The following is a 21,074-nucleotide window of genomic DNA, read 5'->3' as shown; positions in this document are numbered from 1 at the left end:
TGAGATAGAGGCTATTACTATCCCCACATCTAGAAAATATTAGTTTGACTCTAGAGCCCTTGATGACCTATTCTTTAGTGTCACTAAGGCCAAGAAAGGAGAGCATGGTTTGAGAGAGACAAGGATTCTTAGAGAGGTGGCTTTCTTTCTTAAATGAGATAGTAGGAAACTAGAAAATACCGCCAGTGATTTTCTTTGACCGGTAGGACATTATTATTTAATACAGCAGAACTACTTTTTTGTTTCATCATGAACATCCATTTCTTTTACCAAGGAGGAAAATAATTTTTTTTTTTTTTAAGATTTTATTTATTTGAGAGAGAGTGAGAGAGAGAACACAAGCAGGGGGAGCAGCAGAGGGAGAGGGAGAAGCAGACTCCCCGCTGAGCAGGGAGCCCGATGAGGGGCTCGATCCCAGGATACTGGGATCATGACCTGAGCCGAAGGCAGACACTTAACCAACTGAGCCACCTAGGCGTCCCTCTAATAAAAAAGAAAAGAAGAGAAAAGAAAAGAAAGAAAAGGAAAGAAAAAGGAAGGAAGGAAAAGAAAAGAAAAAGGAAGGAAGGAAGGAACGAACGAACGAACATACAACAAATTTTTAGATAACACCAAATGCCGGAGGAAATGATACAAAATAATATCCTTAAGAACACAATAGAAACTAAAACTGGTAAGTGAGAAAATAAAAAGAGAAAAAACTGATTTGTATATATATCATTTTTATCTAAGCCTCAAACCACTAATAAATTAGTAAGCTGCTTCTGGAGTAATAATTTATTTCCAATTCAGTGACTTATTTTACTAGTGGGGCAGCCTTGATTAAAGTAATCAAAAGTTCATATATTGGGTCATTATGGCCTAAGGCCAATAAGCCTTAAACAAAAATTTCCTTGCCCTCAATAATAAAAAACTCAAAACACCTTCCTGTTCTTAAATAGGAAGAGGTAGCGTAAGAGTGATGGCTGTGAGTCTCAATTCTGGAATCAAGACAAAGACCACAGTTGGAATTCCAGCTGTGCCATGCACTAGCTTCGTGACCCTGGGCAGGTTAATTAACCTCTAAGACCATTACTTCAAATAGAAAATGGAACTAATATTACCTACTCCATGCTGCTATTGCTAGAAGTAGAAGAGTTAATACAAGTACAGTTTGGCACAGATAAGAGCTAACTTTTATAAAAATGCTTATTACTATGAGTTTGTAAAGGAACATAAACAATCAGGCTGAAAGCAGAGCTACAATCTGTCAATGGCTAATGAGCATTCGCCACACAACCCTTATCAAAAACTCTGCATATAATGTATGGGGATTAACATAAGAATAAAAAAAACAAAACCTCTGCATAATCTCATTGCGATTTCGCAAGCCAAAAAAGATGTCCAAAGAAACCATCAGAATCATCCACAGAGTTTTAGAATACAGAATCCAGGCCCCATCCCAGACCTACTCAGTCATACTTCTAGTGCAAAGCTTGGGGACAAATCTGTGTCATTTTTAAATTTCTCCAGGTGACAGTGATAGAATTTATGAATTCACATTTGAGAATAACTATACTGTGATCTTTTAAACATACATATATCTATCTCCTAATCAAGCTCCATAAAATTGGTTTGTATTCATTTAGTGTACATTGAATTATACCAAGAAAGGCCTTTCACTGAAGAGAGCTTGGTTAATTACAGAGGGAATACAATGCTAGATCCTAATTATTTTAAATTCACATAGGTAACTGTTGTCCATACATTGCAAGATCAACTTAAATAGTAAAAGGAGCTCAGCTAAATCTTTGTATCAAAAGTGTATTAAACTTCTTACTTGGCAGAGAGGAGTTCTCGTAAATAGGGCTGCAATACAACACTGTCGCATAACAATTTTAATATAAAATGAGCATTGGCCTTTCGATCCTTGGATTCTACTACAGATGGCTCTGTGGAAGGACCTGTAATCAAGCAGATCCATTTGGTGACAAGAGTAAACAAGGCAGAGTAAAAGAATATTCTGGAGTAACATACCAAGTATCTATTAGATAAGCACCCGAAAAATATTCTACTATCAGCAATAAATTAATAATGTCATTATAGAGAATTTAAACACATGAACACATTTTACAACTCCCAACGGATGAAACGTATGTTCATACACATCCCAATCTCACTGACATAATGGAGGATCTAATGCAGAGAATGAGATGTTTCTCAAGGCAAGGAAGTCCCCTCGAGAGCAGTGCAGACCTGGAGAAACCCGAACGCCCAGGCAGGTGAAGCGGTACAGATTCTCACCGGGAATGGTGGAGGTGCTTGGTCCTTGGCCGGTGCCAGTCGCGGCTGTGGTAAGAGATCCCACAGCAGGGGCCAGGATAAAATCAATGTCACCATCTTTCAGTAAACAGAACAGCGGAATGTACATCATTATAGGCAGCATATCCCTAACCCGTTCTCTTAACCGGCCTTAAGGCTTTTCTCTGCAAGCCAAAGGTCAAACTGGACAGAGATCTAAGTGGAAATTTGTTTCCCGAACTATAAGAGAAGGAATCCACTAGACCAATTATTGACTTCTTGTGATGTATTACTAATTAGCTTCTTGCCAGTAGGGAAATCTGTATTGCAATGAAATGGCTTCTAGAATTTTAAGTTTTAAGTTATATACCCCCTAATAAACCAAAGCTCTACAACTAAATTAGTTACAGTTTGCTCATTATACTACTTTTAAATACTTCAGATTTCTAAATAACCCATTAAAATGTTCAATTTCCTTTCTTCTAGGACCTTGTTTTTTTTTTTGTTAAACACTAAACAAAATAACAGATCTTACCAGGATCCATCGCAGGAGGGTCAGGAACCCAACTAGGGGGGGCTATGGGGGGTGAAACTGGATCCTGGTGGTCACTGGATGAAGCTCCAGCTTCATGTCTACCCAAACCAGCCGCTCTCAACGAACGTCTCATCATTTCCCGTAATCTCAAACTAGAAGAACATGGACAAAATTGGAGCTCACTACCATGGCTAAATGTGATGAAAAGGTGCACAGAACTTCTCATCAGAGATCAAAGTTTGTTCTATAAGCAAATACTCCAGGCAAGGGAAGTGAAGTACAAATGCCAATTCTGGAATCACAGAGTAAAGTCAGTGAGGGATAGAAATGAGACTGGGGGCACCCAGTTCAGCACTAAAACCACTATATTAAGCTCCCACACAAACTTAAGCATAGGGAACAAAACTTGCAGTAAAGATTAGAAAATAATCTTTCATACAGTTAAGGTAAATGAACAAGCTGAATGTTAAGACAAAAAAAATTTCTGTCCCCTGTTTATAATCAGTAAGAATTAAGTTTAATAATAGACATCAGCAAACATACTGATTAGCACAAAACCGATATTGTTAACTCATTAAATAAAATCCCTTTGCTGTGATCTCAAAAGCAATTGAACTAATGTCCACACAATGAGTAGTTTTAAAACAAAGACCAATTTAGATTTATTTTTTATACCCAAAAAAAAAAAAAAGTTTTTTTTTTAACAGTACAACTTGCATCCCAAGGAAATTAATGAAACTGGAGCTTATAAAATGTGTTGTTAGATTAATGTCTGGGCGTGATGTTTTTTTTCTCCTGCTATACAAGAAAAAAAAAAAAATACTGCACAGGTGTGCACATCACTAAAAAGAAAAGGCAACAATCACAAACACAGGCCTTGTTAGGGGAACTGCTAACTACCTGTATAAAACCTGTACCTCTGAACAAAAGCTTACAAAGCCTACAAAATTAACGTTACAAGCTAACGGCAATTAAGAGAGAGCACATAAGGCAAATCCCTTCCACCAGCCACAGTTTTAGAGTCTCTATATGAATAAAGACTAAAAATCCAATTATCAAAGGGCCAGGTACCACATAAGGGACTTCATTCTCCCATGCAGATTTAGTCCCAAAGACATGACATTTCTCTGATGTGAAAGACCTACCACCTTACCAGGTGAGCATTATATATCTACAAATAAGTAATTTATAAAGATTTTTATTAATGTTTGAATCTTCTAATTATAACTGTTGTGTAATCCGAGGGTAAATGTGGTTTTCCATATCGATACACTTTCCATTTATAAGGAATTCTTTTAAAAGCTTTTACAAAAATTTCTTTGAGAGGCTACTTTCAGGAACACATCTATTTTATAAAGCTTATGTATGATGATGTACCTCTAGGAACAGAAACGTTCTTTGGAAGATTCTGCAAAGTAAATTTTAATGTCTCAATATATTAGTTATTATAATACTATCAAAAATTACCTACAGTTAATGTTTTTTTATGGTATCGATGTCTCCCCTCTCCCAATTTAGAAATCTGAGTTTAAGAGTTTTCAGAATATGGAGGGGAGCAGGGCACAGGGATTCTTTCAGTCGAGGTCACTTCTCTGTCCGAAGACCTCACCCAGAGAGCAAGGCAGGCTCCTTACCAGGTAACAGCACACACCAGGGTGACTGTTCACACTGTGATGTTCCTAAATAATCTTAATTAAGCTCAACACAGACACTTGGTATCCTAGTGTATCTTACTCAAAACAGAGAGAGAGAGAGAGAGAGAGAATCAGCAGTTTAGTGGGAGGCACTGCAAATAACCTGAAAATAAATGCATGTTCGGGGCCTATTAAAGAGTGTTTACATCAGGGTCACAAACTCAATGCCTACTGGGCCCAGAAGGCAGGATCAACTGAGGGAAGGGCAGTCGGGTCTAAGGAGTAGGGAGTAATGGCAAACTAGAGGCGTACATGCTTATCTAAAGGCATTCCAATTTTAAAGAAAAAAAATTTTCACAGTGCACAGGCCAAAGAAAACATATGTGGGCTATTCTCCAACCTCTAGCTTAGAGTAGACTAACAATAAAATGAAGATAAACTGAGACCATAGTCTCATCTTGAACTTGCAAACTCCCAACTCTGTTGCTGTGATGTAGTCAATTCAATATTAAATGAGGGGGTCATTCCTTTGTCATTTTAAAAAATTGTCCTTAACCACTTTTCTTCATTAGGTCTCGGGAACATTTTTAAGTACAATGCCCAGCTCCTCATATAGATTCTTTAAAAACAAAAAACAAAAAACAAAAAAAAGAAAATTATTCTTCAAGATGTTGTACACAATTCATGAAGATTCACCTGTATCCTCAGTGGCTGAGGACAATACTGAGGAGATACCACCTTGGCTGCTAAGATTCAGAGTTTTGACATTTCTTCGTATAGGCTTGCCTGGAGTCATCGTATTTTCTGACAATATGGAAGAATTCAAGGATGATGTAATTTCCTCTTTGTAAGCACGTTATATCCATGCTACAGAAGCCTTAGAATCCAGTCATGTTCAAACATACCACTGTGACAAAAAAGCGAAGGTCATGTGTCTTCCAGATTAACAATCTCTAGAGTACATACACCTGCAATCAGATGCATCAATCAAGCTTTCCACTAAATCTGCCCTTTGTACTCAGGAACTATGAGTCACATAATAAAACTTCTGAGTCAAATCATCATCTGAAGACATTTAACAGTACTCCATTCAATATTGAAATTGCATCAGTTTTGAGCTTACAGCTCATGAATCCCAGCCTGCATACTCATCAAGGGGCATCGCCTAGAAAATCCATTGTAGGCTAGAGGAGGGTTTCACTTCAATGAAGCAGAGTCTGTGGACTTCCTACTGCCCGGCGTGGATAATAAGACTCCTGTGCTTTCATCTGTTCAACCGGCAGCCCTGAGTTTGAACTGGTTAAGAGCACTGCAGTGAAATCTTCGGCAAATGCCTCAAAGGAGCTTACTCTGCAAATTATTTCTGTGAGCAACACATCACCCACTCTTGAAGCTCCTTTTAGTCTTTGCCTTCAAAATAATCCTTACATGAAAAAAAGATGGCAGCACTGGCATTGGACCAACCATATCAGAGTCCAACTTGATCTGCACCTGTATTTTCCCTGAGGAAATGAAATACCTGAAATAATTCAGAAACTAATTTCTTCATGAAGAATTTAAGTTGTATTCCATTTTAGACCAAACACTTTGTCTGCCTAGTGTAGTCCTAAACAAATAGCTGGTGATAATTTCCATTTTGTATAGTCTACATAAGGTCTTTGTACTGTTTTAAATTATAATTTGGTCACCCATAAATAGTTTGTGATAAATCTCCCTTCAGGACATTTTTGAACCTGGGAAGCTATCAATTTTAGGAGAATCATTTTTAAAGGGAAAGCTGGATATGGAACAGAAAATAGGCAAAGAGAAGTCTTCATTTTAAGTAGACTTTACAAGCTATCACATTAGCACAGTGAGCAGTGCTTCCGTCAATGTTCTGTCAAGTGTCCAAGAACTCTGGCTCTCGTGTCTAATATAAACGTGCTTTTTCCTTCAGGAAAAAAAAACAAAAAACAAAAAACAAAACAACTATATCCTGAATTCTTTATATTCTTCATCTATTCAAACACCTAGTAATTTTTTATGTGTTATTAAGGTTTGTCCATCCCACAACCCAGAGAGCCTGAAAATTTAAAATAGCAACATTTACAATACACACCAGCCTTTCATTTCTTCCCAGATCATTAATACATCTGAGAAATTGACCTAAATAAGTAATCTGAAAATAAAAGATTGAAGTTCTTTTGATTATTGTTATTACTTGTTCTCCAACTAAAGAAAATAACTTCCTAGGAAACAAGAATGATAAACTTAAAACACATTCAAAGAACCAAGGCTGAACTACTTGTCTAAATTATCTCAAATTTTTGAAGCATCCTAGATCCTTCTGTTCTACACTTAAAATCTAATTAGATATTATCAGATCTTTTGCCCAGGGTGATATTGGAAGGAACAAAAACAAAGCAAAAGGACCCACCAATTCATGCATATGACAGGTAAGAGATACATTTTTCTGTACTTGGATTCTGTTTCCGCCAATTAAACTTTCCTGGTAAAAATCACATTACCTTCGACTACTTGATGATCCAGCCCGATTACCTGGGCCATTACTTGAAACAACTGATATTGCATTTGCTATGGCCTCAACAGCAGAAAGCCTTTCTGCAAATGTATTTCTTTCAGAGCGCTCTGCTTCTGAAACATAAGAGAAGAAATTAGGATCAATTTAAATGCTAACTGCTATGTATTTTAGGACTTTAATTTACATACTAGAGAGAATGAATAGCTTAATTTTTTCCTCCTTGGAGCAACAGACACTTAAGACAGATTTAACTATGACCTTTAATATGTGAATTATTTCCTTATTCTGCCTTACTTTTCAACCCCTAAAGTTTAAAAAATAAGATTATTCATAAGTAGACTGAAATCTAGCTTTCACTACCAAGAAAGAAAAAGACCCACAATTCAGTACCTCAGTCTTCGCTTATATACTACTCATCCTCCTTTAACGACAAGGAAATAAAGGTTAGAAACTTGCAAACCAAAAAAAAAAAAAAAGAAGAAGAAAAGAAGAAGAAAAAAAAGAAAGAAAACCCTGCAAAACCACTACTCAAAAATGTAGCTACCAGAGTATCATCGGCAGAATTTAGAATCAGGAAAAACATTATGAACCACACAACTGCACTTTAGGCTTGCAGATTTCCCCATTTAACCAATTAAAACCTTCAGGGCAAAAAAGCGTATTTTTCCAAAAACATCTCATAACTCACTAGGTTGTTTTTCCCTCTACATTCTGAAAATTGGGATAAAAGTTGCTTCAGTATAACTTGCCCTAACTAGCTAAATAATTCTCATGGTAATAAAAGTCATCGGCTATTATAAAATCAGTAAATCTCATTAAATATTAGACATATGGTTTATATGTATCAGATAACATAACTCAAGACAACAACACACCGATAAAAAGGTATCTGCTTATGTTATATACTCATCCTAACAAGAGGACAGACATCTTTACCTTCTAAGAATGTTGAAACTCCTACGTTTTACAAAACAAAGAAAAAGTACACAAATTCTTCATAGTGATTTCCTTTTCTTTCCTTTAAAAGTTGCTATATTTTCAAAACTGCCTAAAATTCCTTTTAAAGACCTTGTTATAGTTCTTATTCTCACCCTCTTCTTCTTTAGTTTCCTTATTGCTGGTTGGAAAACAAACTGATACACAAGCATGCAAAATATTTCGGTTTCCATCACATCTGTGGCTGATGAATGTCTGTAGCATCTGTAGATTCTGCTCTAAAACAACCGCTTGCTCAAGATTCATAAGATATTGTCGACAGGCCTCATAGTCACAGCGTAGAATGTGCTGCATTAAGGTTTGTTTCTGTGCTCAGACAAAGTAGGGAAAAAACTTCAATGAATTTGAATAGCATATTACACATGTCAAAAATTCCTCATTTTATAATTTCACACAATAATATAATCAGTTCTGAAAGTAAGTAGAGACAAGGTAGCCTATCAAAGGAGTTAAAATTAAGGGTACCCTTTAAGCACAGTATACAACTGACAGGAATAGAAAAGGGTGGATACATTTTCTGTAAAGGACCAGTAAGTATTTTCAGCTTTTGCAACTAACTCAACTCTGGCTGTGGCAGGAAAGCCACCATATACAATACACAAATGAATGACACTGACTGGATCTGGCCTGCAGTTCAGTCGGCCAACTCCTGGTTTATATTAGATCTTATGTAACTACTGAATTAGAATCCTATTAGTATTGTTAATCAGTTAAGCAAAGGGTATACATTCTATATATTTCATATAGGCTTACTCATACCCTCTTATGGTCATGAAAAGTTATATCACATGTGGTACATGAAAACCAAAACCTTCAACTCCCCCAGAAATCATGACAGATGTAATCCCTCAGAGGTGACAACTAATGTACTTCACTGTCAAAGACATGATAATATTAATAATTTACAGAACATTTCATTAACTACCTGAGAAACAGCATGCAACAGACTGAATATCTATGGCCCCCCAAATTCATATGTTGAAAGCTAATCTCCAGTGTAATGATATTTGGAGGTGGGACCTTTGAGAAAAGACACAAGACTTCTCCCCTCCCACCACATGAGAATACATGGCTCTCTATGAAACAGCATTGGGCCCTCACTAGATGCCAAATCTGCCCACACCTTGATCTTGGACTTCCAGCCTCCAGAACTCTAAGAAATTTCTGTTGTTTATAAGCCAGTCTAATCTATAGCAACTTGAACAAATACACAGCATGAATAAATCAAGGAGTTCAAATGTACTTCTTTCAGAATGTAAAACTGTAGTTAAGGGATTTTTATGGACCAAATATAATGCATTGGTTTTGGAAAACAAGTAAATTTGTTCATTTTAACTAGAATTAAGAACTGGGAAAAGAGTGTGTGGAATACAAAGGGAAGAAGAAAGATGTATTGGAACAACTTACCACCTCTCCCCCAAACTACTTAAATAACCTATCCCTTCCCCCAATCTTATGGAGAGGAGGAAAGGTAAAAGTGAGGGTTGGCGGGGAAGGAAGGACAAAAAAATACAGTTAAAAAACCATTTTCAGGGGCGCCTGGGTGGCTCAGTCATTAGGCGTCTGCCTTCGGCTCAGGTCATGATCCCGGGGTCCTGGGATCGAGCCCCGCATCGGGCTCCCTGCTCAGCAGGAAGCCTCCTTCTCCCTCTGCCACTACCCTTGCTTGTGTTCCCTCTCTCACTGTGTCTCTCTCTTCAAATAAATAAATAAAATCTTTAAAAAAAACAAAAAACAAAAAACCATTTTCAGTACCTGCCGCATGTGCGACAGGCCATTTTGACTGTGGCACTAAGACACTGAGGTGAGCCCTTACACTGTAAGCTCCAGTTCAAGTCAAGATACCCTGCTGCATACTCTGTAACATAGAAGGTTTTCAAGCCATCAGCCAGTCAGCTGGTTGGAAGCAGCTACAAGGAACTCTCATCTGTCCAACCCGCTCTACACGGGCTCTCACTCTGACAGTTATCAATACCACACTTACTGTGTTAAAAGCAAGAGTTTACTAGGCATCACTATATGTTGTATTCGTTACTTATTTATAGCAAAAGGCAGAGTGAATTCAGTGAAACCTTTCTCGCAGGTCTACTGTGCACCAAGCCCAGCTCACTGAGGTACAAAGATAAATGATGGCACACTTTATCCCTACCCGTGGGATGATGACACATTTTCTCTTTACCCTTGAGATGCTGACAGAGTCCAGGGGTCACAGAATCAAATACCTACATAAGTATCCGAAGTAATACAAATGAATGGAGGAGGCTGGGGGTAAAGAGATAACACAAACTGTATCATAAATAAAGGGCAACATTCAGAGCAATTAAGTATGGGGATCTGCAATAAGTTGGAGAAACCACATACAGCCTCTAAAGGGGGCACGCTAATGGCTTTTTGATGGCCTAATGTTTCCAGATCTTCCCATTTTTTAAGAACTGAAAATCTGGATTTTAAAGAAAAATCCGGTGATTTTTTAATGTTGGCAACCAATCAAGAATTTTAAAATGACACGAAGGTTATTTCTAGGGGTCAAGTTCAGGCCACAGCCACCTCCTTAACCATACCCCTACCAGTTTGGAACCTCTAGTCTAACAGGTTACAATCAAAACTAAACCAAGAATATGAATACCATGTCTCTAAACAACAAGCTTACAGGTAGCTCTCAGGAGTACCTGGATTCAGACTATTTTAGATGCAATTCTAACAAGTTTGCTTTCACCTCCAACCTAATGGAGGGTAAGTAAGCCCCCATACCAAGTTCTATTTCCATTCTTTATAGAAAATCTCCTCACAAGAGTTGTCTATTTTCTCCTTGGCCCACTCTAATCAGGCTTTCATCCCTGCTGTCAAGAATGACCCAGATGGAGCCAAATCCCCAGTCACGTTCAGTACTTGCCTTGTCTGGCCTCCAGCATCACTGGACGTGGTTGATCACTGCATCCTGCTTGACACATACTCGTCACCTGGCTCCCAAGACAACACTCATTCTAGTTTTCCTCCAACCCCTGTGGATGCTGCTCCTTCTCAGTCTCTTATGCAGGTTCCTTTTAATCTCCCTGGACATTTAAATGCTGATACTAATCTCATGGCTCAATCCTTAGGCCTCTTTTCTTCTCCATGACCTTGATAATCTCATTCAGTGTAATTCCTCTAGTATCACAGATGTACTGTCAGCTTCTAAGTCTAATTCTCCATCTTGCTCTGGGTCTTCAGACTTAACAGATCTAACTTTCCATTTACCACCTCCTCTTGGATATCTGATAGGCACCTTAAACTCTACATGTCTAAAACCAAACTCCTGCTGTCTGCCCCTCCCCCCCCGTCCCAAACCTGCTCCATCCCTAGTCTCCATCTCTATAAATGCCAACTTCATTCCTCCAAAACCTTTGGCCCTCTTGCTTCCTCTATTTGACACCTATATTGAGCCATAAGCAAATCCTGTTGGCTCTACCATCAGTCGTATCTAGTATACCTAGAATCAAATCCCTTCTCCCTCATAACTCCACCTCCTGGGCCAAGCCACCATCCCCTCCCACCTGGACCATTTGAATAGCCCCCCTCACAGGCCTCCCGACTTCCAAACTGCCCCCTAGTATTCTCAGCAGGTCAACAGTGATCCTTTGAAAATTCAAGTCAAATCAGGTCAAACTCTGCTCCAATAAGTTCTGGGGGTACTGCCTTTTCATCTAACAAACACCTCATATATAACATGTTCAAAACTAAACTCAGCCTCTTCCGTCATCCCTTTTGTTCCTCCTACTATTTTTTCCTCTCCCCACCAACCACACCAAAATCAGGAGCTTTGTAATTCCTTCCTGCCATTTACTGCTGATGACCAGCACCAAACTTTAGAGCTTCTACTTCCTGAAGATCTCTTTGAATCCATCCCCCCTTCCTCATTTCCAAGAGTTCAAGCTTATTTCGTTTCTAACCTGGATAACTTCATGAGCCTTTTTATCTGGTCTCTACAGCCAGTTTAAAATCCTTCTCCTCCTAGCTGTCAGGGGAAAGCTCACACCCCTTAGGTTAACACACAAGGCACCCTAGTGCCTTTCTCCAGACTTTGCACTTGTTACTCACTGACCCATATGCGCCCTATCTTCTGGTTATATCAACAGAATGTACACGATCTCCCAACGTACTGAGATTCATAAAGGCTGTTCTTAGTGCTAGGGATAACACCTCCCACCTTCAGTCTTCCCGTCTGACAATTCAAAGCTGTATTCAGGCATCACCTCCTCAGAGAAGTCTTCTCTCCAGTCACAGTTTGATTTATATGCCCCGCCCCCATGCTCCTACAACACTGTGCATGACTTAAACACTTACACTGTCATCTTTGGTTCACTCATCTCTCTTGTCCTCATAGACTACTACCACCTATACAGAGGGTTAACAATCTATTCAAGAGGGTTAACAAATAATCTATTCAAGATTGTTTTCCCTAGATTCTAGCACTATCCTGTGATTAAAATGCCACATAGTTTCCAAAGTCAAGTTACCTCTACAGCCATAATGATAATAGCAGCCTTCTTTTTGATTGTTGAATTGGCAGGAAGATTTATTAAAGAATGTACACCCATTCCAAGACTACTAATAGGTGGAAGATCAAGCCAATCAGGATCCCTTATTCCTCCCATGCAATCTTTGGCCATTGGGTAGATAGTACCATTTCCATCTCGAAGAATAATAGGAGACTCCTACAAAAGAGGGAAAATAATAAAATTTGGCTCCCAATCAAAAATGCATCTTTGACTTTTACAAGAGGTATATTTATTTTCAAATCAGATTAGTTTATATTGACCAAATAAGAAATGCAGTATTAATTGTGCTTGATATTCTAAATTCTTCAATAGTTTAATAACAAGCAAATTAGAGCCCAGCCCTAGGCTTTACAAAAATGTCAATGTTGTCCTACCAAATTTTAAAAGCAAAAATAAGCTCTGTACCTGTCCAGCAGTGAAAATGGCTACGTTCCTCTCATTCTGACCAAGGAAAGCAATGCTGCTTGTAGGGAAATTATTCTCCTGTTCCGCTTTTCCTGTAGCAAGATCAAAGATACAGTACCGTACCCAATTTCCAGTCTTCAAAACAGCATGCACACCTTCAGAAAATATAAATGTTAAGAAAAAATGTTATACCTCTTTAGTAATCTCTAATTAGTGACTACCAAATTTTAACATCTCTGGTCACATTTGAAATGTAGATTCATTTTACTCTATAACATTATATACAAGGGACAAAACCTGCCGAACACCTCAAACCACTTTATCCTATATCCATTTACTACACATGTATTAATAGGATATAAAGTATGCCAGTTGAGAAAGTTACAAAATCTTTACCTTTGGAATCCACATTCACTGCTAATATTTCTGTTTTTTCAGGTATACAGAGCTTTTTAGGAGTCCTTTGGAAACAGTCAGGAACTTTTGGTGTTCCACCGGTTTTGACGACCTACATGACACAAAAGGAAACTTGCTCTCAAACTCCGTAATACACTCAAGTAGTCAGTCCCAACATTTACCTGCTGAGTGATCCCTCTACACCTACCTGCAGTTCATCAATTCTAAGTAACCTACAATCCTGCAGGAGAGAAGAAGGGTCAGCATCTGAACCAGAGCTGCTCTGACAGTTTGTATTACTGGACGTTCCTGGAAATTTTACAGCAACATAGGCACCATCCACTTTTAGCACCTAGAAGTATAGGCAAATATGCTGGATATTAACACCAACTTATATGAAATTAATATGCAAATTATATCCACTGAATTCATTTATTAACATTGAAGGCATTTAATTTCTTTTATTTCTTTAATGATCACCAAGTTATAAAATTAACCTGAACTTGGGGGAAAAAATTAACCTAAACAGACTCACCAAAGCTTTGCTGTCGACGTCTATATTTGAGGCTCACTAGAGAACTGACCCACATAGCTAGTGCTTACAGTCAGTAGATGTTTAGCAATCGGCTGAAAATATGAAATTCTCCCATCCTTCCTCTTTATTAGTTCAGAGCCCTGCTGTGTGAAAGAACTTCCGTGATGATGGTAATGTTCTAAATCGGCACTGCCTAATATGGTGGATATTAGAGCCGTAAGTGGCTACTGAGCACCTGAAGTGGGGCTAATGTGACTAAAGAGCTTTTTTATGTTATTTAATTTTAATAAATTTAACTAGTCACATATATAGTTAGTGGCTACCGTTTGGGACAACATAGGTAGACACTCAGCAATATACAGAAAGACAAGCAAAGGACTTGAGACCAGAATACTTGAGTCCTACCTCTGCTACTTGCTGTTTCTGATTTTCAGCCAGTGTGATCTTCTCAGAGGAAACACGTGCCCAGAACCTACAGTTCTACTTTGAGAACCAAATGGACCAGCGTGTGGAAAAGGCCTTTGTAAACTACAGGGGATGGCATGCCTACTCTTCCCCTTAAGTACAAATGAAAGACCATCAATTTCAGAAACAAATGAGCAGTCAGAAAAACCTTTACTTTGCAGATACTCTGCAGCTAGAGATCCATTTTGTTTTGCAGTATGTGTGGAGGGAAAGGTGAAATTAATGGCATTCCAGCTGATGGACTCTACCCACTTGTTTTCTAAGAAAGTGAGACCCTCTCCAGAAAGAAGGGAAAAGAAAACTAGAAGGGGACTTGAAGACAATAAAGATTTTTAAGTATGTTATGGAAGATGATCCCTCCTTCAGAACTGTCTAATAGTTCCAAAGAATGGAGTAATATAATCTCAAAAAATACATATATAATCTCTTCGCAACTTTTCAGCAAACCTAAAATTATTCCAAAATAACACCTTTCTTTAAAGAAAGCAATATACCACCATAAATGCTGAAGAGGCCCCCTAGTCACCTATTCATCTTCAGGGACAGAGATGATGGAGGAGACATCTGCAACAGGCTAACGGCTCACTGAAAGTGATAAATGGAGCAGCTCTGAGGAAGGGCTGAACACTCACTCACCAACCATAAAGTCTTAGATAACCAATACTGTTCTAATTCTTGTAGCAAATAATTCTTAGACATCTCAAACAAACCTTGCCAACAGGAACATTCTTAACATCTTCCACAAAAACGACTTCCCGAAGAGACCACTGCTCTTCGTTCACCTTTTCCTCCTCTTTCGGGGCAGGGGTGGACCGTCGTCGTTCTTAGACAACAACAAAATGGTAAGTACCAAAAAGAAAATGTAAAAGAGACTTTATAGATTTCATCTAAATATATGAACAAAAAAATCATCTGTAAAGGGATACATAACTGAGGTATCTAAATAACAATTCTGTGAACTACTGCTTTATGATGTTTTATGACCAATTTCCACTTCAAATGACTTCATAGTGAAAAATAACCATATCTGTTAATGCCTACTGATATTAACACTACTGCAAACACCACAAAGAAGAAATAAAAAACTTATTTTGAACCCTTAAAATTAGAGTTATCTGACCAAGGTATAAAATAAAAGATCTGTTAGGCTATTCTTAAAACTATAACTATTGAAAGTCTAACTTTCGGTTTCCTCAGGTGCAAAGCAAATATATTACAAAATAAATTTACCTTGAGGACCTTTAAAAAAACTCTTTAAATCCAAGGTGCAATAGTGAGTCTAGGTTCCTAAATTCTACAAATTCTGAGCAAAAACTGTGACCGAGCCATAACCAGTTTACAATAAAAACAGTCAAAAAAGGTGGGCGGATATTCTAATTAGTGGCAGTTATTTCCCACTATTACTGTGAAGCATTTTACAAATTATAAAACAGTATTAACGCTCAAAAACAAAAGAAATAGCAACACTGTAAATACCATTTTTTTTTCACTTAAATAAAGCTGCACACACAAACACACAAATGAAACTGGTAGAAATACAATTTATATGAACAGATCTTGAAAACGGTATATGAGCTGCCTCAAATCATACCCAGACTGAATACAGCTGTCTGCCTGGGGCCTGATTTTGACCAATGTACACACACTACACATAAAACTTACTATACGGCATTGACGCACTGCTGGCAATTGAGGACGCATCACTGCATGTGGAGGCTGGAGAGGGCGGGGGACCCATTTCCGTTTTCACTGGTTCCTGCTTACTTTCAGGCCTGAGATCAGAAATAAGATTCTCCTCGTTATTAGGAAAATGAAATATTAGGAACTTGTCAGATGATTTTTAACTCAAGTTTATTCTTGTAAACAAGGGAATGAAATATTAAAAACTTATACAAAGTGGTCTATTTCTAGGACTCAAGATACTGAAAAAGGTACACAGTGCATACTTCAAATTCTTAGTAACGTTTTAAAAGAAAGGAAAGAAAAATACACCGTATAAAGCTATCAACAACATGAAACAATGATTCAGATAAGCCTTACCTAGGAATAACAATAAAAACTACACTCAATTTAGCCTAAGCCTCTTGAGCGAACAAGTTTCACACTTCAGTGAACCCTGACTTGGACATAGCAATTTAACTGAAAAAATGGTAAAGGAAAATAAATAAAACGCCAACTAGATCTTTAGTTTCTTAGAGTTCAAAGAAGGAACTCTACTCACAATGGCTTACAAAAATTTATTCTTGAACCATCGGGTGATGAACCATCATCTGTTACAACCGAAATGAGAAATTACAGAATTAATAAGCTATTCCTTTGCACTGAGTTATTTCATTAACTATACCTAAGAAGATAACTACAGTCAACAACAACACGATATTCTACAGGTAGTAAAAACATAAATATTTTTAGTCATTAAAAGGCAGAAGTCAATTTTTAGTCAGAAAAGTCACCTATTACTAAGAAATTTGTTATATACAGATCAACCTGGTATATTTTATAATCAGGGCCATCATCTTATGGCCTCGTCTCCTATTACCTCCACCAGGAATTTCTCCTGAGTTTAAAAAAGTCCACAGAAAACCAGTATTATTTTCACCAGCACCCTGGCAAAGTGCTCAGCACAAGCACACATGAACACTCACTCATGGCCGCTCCGCAAAGCTTGTGATGGTGGAGACGGGCTGATGCTGACTAATCACAAGCATGCCTTTAAAGTGAATGCATTTCAAGGACTTAGCAAAGAAGAGTCTGTTCACATGAAAACAACTATGTTCTTAACGTTTAATTTCACTAAGCTCTTCTACTAAGTTTACTAATAAAGATGGCAAATTTCAAGGAAGACATGAAGAACCTCATAAATTACACAATCTCAATAGCATATTCTATTTCAAACGCATTTATATTTGCGCACACCAAGACTATTTTAACCATCCTTTACAACATTTCATAAATAATGAAAATGTGTTTTGTCACTTTTATTTTTAGGATAAAAATCACTGTAATTAGAGAGGAGGTCTACAAATCTATTTTGTCAAACAAGACAGGGGGAGAGAGAGAGAGAGAGAGAGCACTACAACAAAGCAAGAAGCCTTAATTTGGCATAAGTTACAATAGCTTCGGTTTATTAAAGATTATTTTTTAACTTATTTAACAGTAATCCTTGTGTTTTCTAAACTTCAATTTGCATTAACATTAAGAGGAATAGTAGTGATAAAAACAGCAAATTTACATTCATTACGTGCATTTGAGCAAACGAAAAAATTCCAGCAGTTTTAAAATCTGTATGTATAGTACAATCCCCATTTCTTTTCAACGCCTGTATACATTTTTTTAAAAAAGGAAATACATTAAAACATGTAAAGTGTTATTTCTGAAATATAAGATTACTCATCCATGTTTTTATAATGGTCACACATTTTTATAAGATTAAGAAAAAAGGTTATTTATAAACTTTATTAAAGTTTCTTAAGTTCATATAACAAATAACCGAATTACATTACACATCAATCTTTTTAGAGACAAGTAGATGCTTCTAAAAGTACAAGTGTTAAGTAAGATCTACGTATCCGGCTCCCAAACAATAAGCCAGACTCTGTGTGTGGGCTCCACACAATTCTCTGGTATTTCTGTTTACATATCCCTCCCACCCAAAAATCTACAAATCCTTAACAGAATTTCCCAGCACGTTAAACTGTAAAACCCTTCCGAGGATCAAGATGCAGATAAGACATTAGGTAGAAATTAAGATGATAACACAGGGAGAGAGAAGGGCAAAGCTGGCCTGCTACAGGTAAGGCTGAACACATTATTACTGCCACACAACCATGGCAAAGGACACACTCTAAAGACAAAACAAAGACACAAAAAGAGATCTCTACATGGTCACTCCAGCGGCTGAACATCAAGAACTATAACATAACAAATATTAACCAAGCTGCAAATAGTAAATCTGACCAATTCCTTTCAAAACTCTTAGGCATCCTCATGAGACCCACCACGGGAGCACTCTTCTATGTCACTGTGCACCTCTAAGTCAGCCTTGACTCATAGACACAGCAAACTAGAAACTGGTATAAAAAAATCATGCTGAGTCAGAGTATAGTACTTACTTGGCTTCAGTAGTTTTGCTAGCTTTGTCCATGCTTTTCAAGCTCTCAGGAGATCGAAGTTGGAATCTACAGCTATCGTTCATATTCCAAACTGACTCCATTAAGACACCAACTTTAGGAATCCCAGCACTAATTGAAAATGCAACTGCTCCAGCATGATAAAGAGGATTATTTCTTAAGCATACCTATCATACAGAAGAAAAATCACCATCAAAATGACGTAACTTTGAAACTCTAAGAGTTGCTTCAAATGCATGTGAAGACGACATATAAAAGTACTGTTTCCTAGGTGTTCCAAAAACAGTCTTACACCAACAATAATGCTGATAAAGCGTTGTCTTAAAGGTCTCCTCCATCAAGAATGTGTTCCCAAAATTATGGAGCACTAATAATTTGAGCACATTTGCTAAAAAATAACTTTAACATATCATGCAACAAAACAAACAAATTTCATGCAACAAATATCCTGACCATTCTGCTCTAAGGAAATAGAACAGAAATAGAGAAGAAAGTTTTTTTAAAGGTTGGCTTAAAAAAAAAAAAAAAATTACACTTTTTGTCAGTTTAATTCGAAATTACTTTCCTAATTCGTGATGCTATACAGTACACAGGCTCTGTAATTTCATCTCTATGGGTACTTCTTCCCCCCAGAAGACTGCAGTTTGCTACAAACCAGAAGCTTCCCTGGATAATATGTTTTTTCTTCCATTAAAAAAGAATATGCTAACATCAGTGTTAGAAGTTAATTGAGTCCAGGACTGAATAACCTAAAACTTCTGTCAGGGAGCACCCTCAGGTCATACTCTGAAACTAACAACCTGCAAGGTGGCACTGTCAAACACAACCAATAGTTCCAAATGAGAGATAAGCATTATTTCTGGAAATCTCTTATTTTTCCAAGAGCTCAGTCTTACTGACATTCTGTTCAGTCATCCAGTAACTAATGATCGTGTTGTACTTGACAGTGGCATATGTGAAGATCATGTGTTTGGTGGTTTATAATTAACCGTAAGTGACATAGAAGAAGGTGATACAGGGCACTGGGTGGCTCAGTCGGTTAAGCGTCTGCCTTCGGCTCAGGTCATGATCCCAGGATTCTGGGATCGAGTCCCACGTTGGGCTCCCAGCTCGGTGGGGAGTCTGCTTCTCCCTCTCCCTTGCTCCTCCTCCCCGCTCATGCACGCGCTCTCTCTCTCTTGTCACTCACTCGCTCAAAAAAATAAATAAAAGTCTTTAATAAGAAAGTCTATATTTTGGGGGCGCCTGGGTGGCTCAGTCGGTTAAGCGTCTGCCTTCGGCTCGGGTCATGATCCCGGGGTCCTGGGACTGAACCCCGCATTGGGCTCCCTGCTCAACTGGGAGCCTGCTTCTCCCTCTCCCTGCCACTCCCCCTGCTTGTGCTCCAGTGCTCTCTCTGTCAAATAAATAGATAAAATCTTAAAAAAAAAAAAAAAGTCTGTATTTTAAAGAGAAATGTGATAAGACAGTGAAAAAGACGTTATATTAGAAAATAGGTTATTTATTAATGCCTTCTTATAAAAAAAAATAAATGCACCTTAAAAACAACAAGGTGTGTATTCAGGATCCAGCATAACAAGACATGCCAATGAATAACGGCTAAATACATCCCTCTCAATAATTATGATCCGAGAGTGTAGGTGTAGCTGAAAACTCTAAGTGATCAACAGTTACCACATGAATACTTTCCTTATTCTGTGGCTGTCACTGTCTTTAATCTCTAGTTTTTCACAGCTTTAAAACAAAATCTTAGCTCTACAAACAAAGTATTTTAATACACCACTACCTCTCAGCAATTTAGTGCAAAGCTGTTTTGTTTAAAACTTTTTTCATTGCATCTTTAAAGTATTTTTTCTACCCTCCCTGTCTACAGTAACGTCATCCTACAAGCTAATAAGGCAAATGCTAGGATATCCTGCTATTATGTGAGTCCAGTGAACAAGGAACTTTGAGAACATCAGATACCAGAATTTGGACTAAACAGGAAAAGGGGAGCTCCCCGAAGAGACAGATCTGTCCAAAGCAACTGACATAAATAATAAAGGCTGAACAGTAATATTCAAAATAGTGGGTAATCATTGAAAACTTCCTAGCTGGGAGGCCAAGCAAGGAGTCCGAACAAGACAACCATGAATATGACCACCCCTCCCCGCAAAAAAAAAAAAAAAAAAAAGGAGCCACAAGTAAGAACAAAAATGGATACATTTAAGCTGGGCTTTGTAGAAAAGTAACAGCTAAAATGATGACTATTTTTTAAGAAACAGGGAATGTAAGTAATACCACCTTGTGATGAGAAAAAAAAAACTGAGGTGCAAGATGACAAAATTAGCACATTGTGTAATAAAAATTGTGTAAAAAAATAATAAAATAAATTGTCTAAGTGACAGGGTTTTTAAAGCCCTTAAACATTTATTGCAGCATTTGCTGTAATAATACATGCATCAAGTTTTATCCTGAAGATAAACTTCTAGAGAGTCTAATGAATGAGAAGGAGAACAGTTCTCAAACTCTTTTGGTGTCAGAACCCTTTTTCCCTATTAAATATTACTGAGGACCCAAAAATCTTTTGTTTATTTGGGTCCTATCTAGTTGGTATTTAATGTGTTATTAATTAAAACTGAGAAATTTTTAAATATTTA

At 37.6% G+C, this 21,074-nt stretch overlaps 1 protein-coding gene across 1 annotated transcript in view; it reads right to left on the bottom strand.

Annotated features, from left to right (window-relative positions):
• UBR5 (ubiquitin protein ligase E3 component n-recognin 5) overlaps window positions 1–21,074 on the bottom strand; it is a 135,974-nt gene that overhangs the window by 41,034 nt on the left and 73,866 nt on the right. The window contains exons 14-25 of the mRNA XM_045896134.3: window positions 18,418–18,602; window positions 15,968–16,077; window positions 15,016–15,128; window positions 13,514–13,657; window positions 13,306–13,417; window positions 12,910–13,064; window positions 12,463–12,660; window positions 8,062–8,272; window positions 6,957–7,083; window positions 2,816–2,967; window positions 2,284–2,379; window positions 1,820–1,943 (exon numbers count right to left, since the gene is read on the bottom strand). Of these exons, the coding sequence (XP_045752090.1) occupies window positions 1,820–1,943; window positions 2,284–2,379; window positions 2,816–2,967; window positions 6,957–7,083; window positions 8,062–8,272; window positions 12,463–12,660; window positions 12,910–13,064; window positions 13,306–13,417; window positions 13,514–13,657; window positions 15,016–15,128; window positions 15,968–16,077; window positions 18,418–18,602 (1,727 nt within the window). The remainder of the gene's footprint in view (window positions 1–1,819; window positions 1,944–2,283; window positions 2,380–2,815; window positions 2,968–6,956; window positions 7,084–8,061; window positions 8,273–12,462; window positions 12,661–12,909; window positions 13,065–13,305; window positions 13,418–13,513; window positions 13,658–15,015; window positions 15,129–15,967; window positions 16,078–18,417; window positions 18,603–21,074) is intronic.

The sequence above is a fragment of the Mirounga angustirostris genome, unplaced genomic scaffold (assembly GCF_029215605.1).
Source record: "Mirounga angustirostris isolate CCGP_5_RB_7025 unplaced genomic scaffold, mMirAng1.0.hap1 SCAF_4, whole genome shotgun sequence".
Lineage (NCBI taxonomy): Eukaryota > Metazoa > Chordata > Mammalia > Carnivora > Phocidae > Mirounga > Mirounga angustirostris.
The sequence above is the reverse complement of the archived record's forward strand: the minus strand, read 5'-3'. Positions and strand labels throughout refer to the sequence as shown.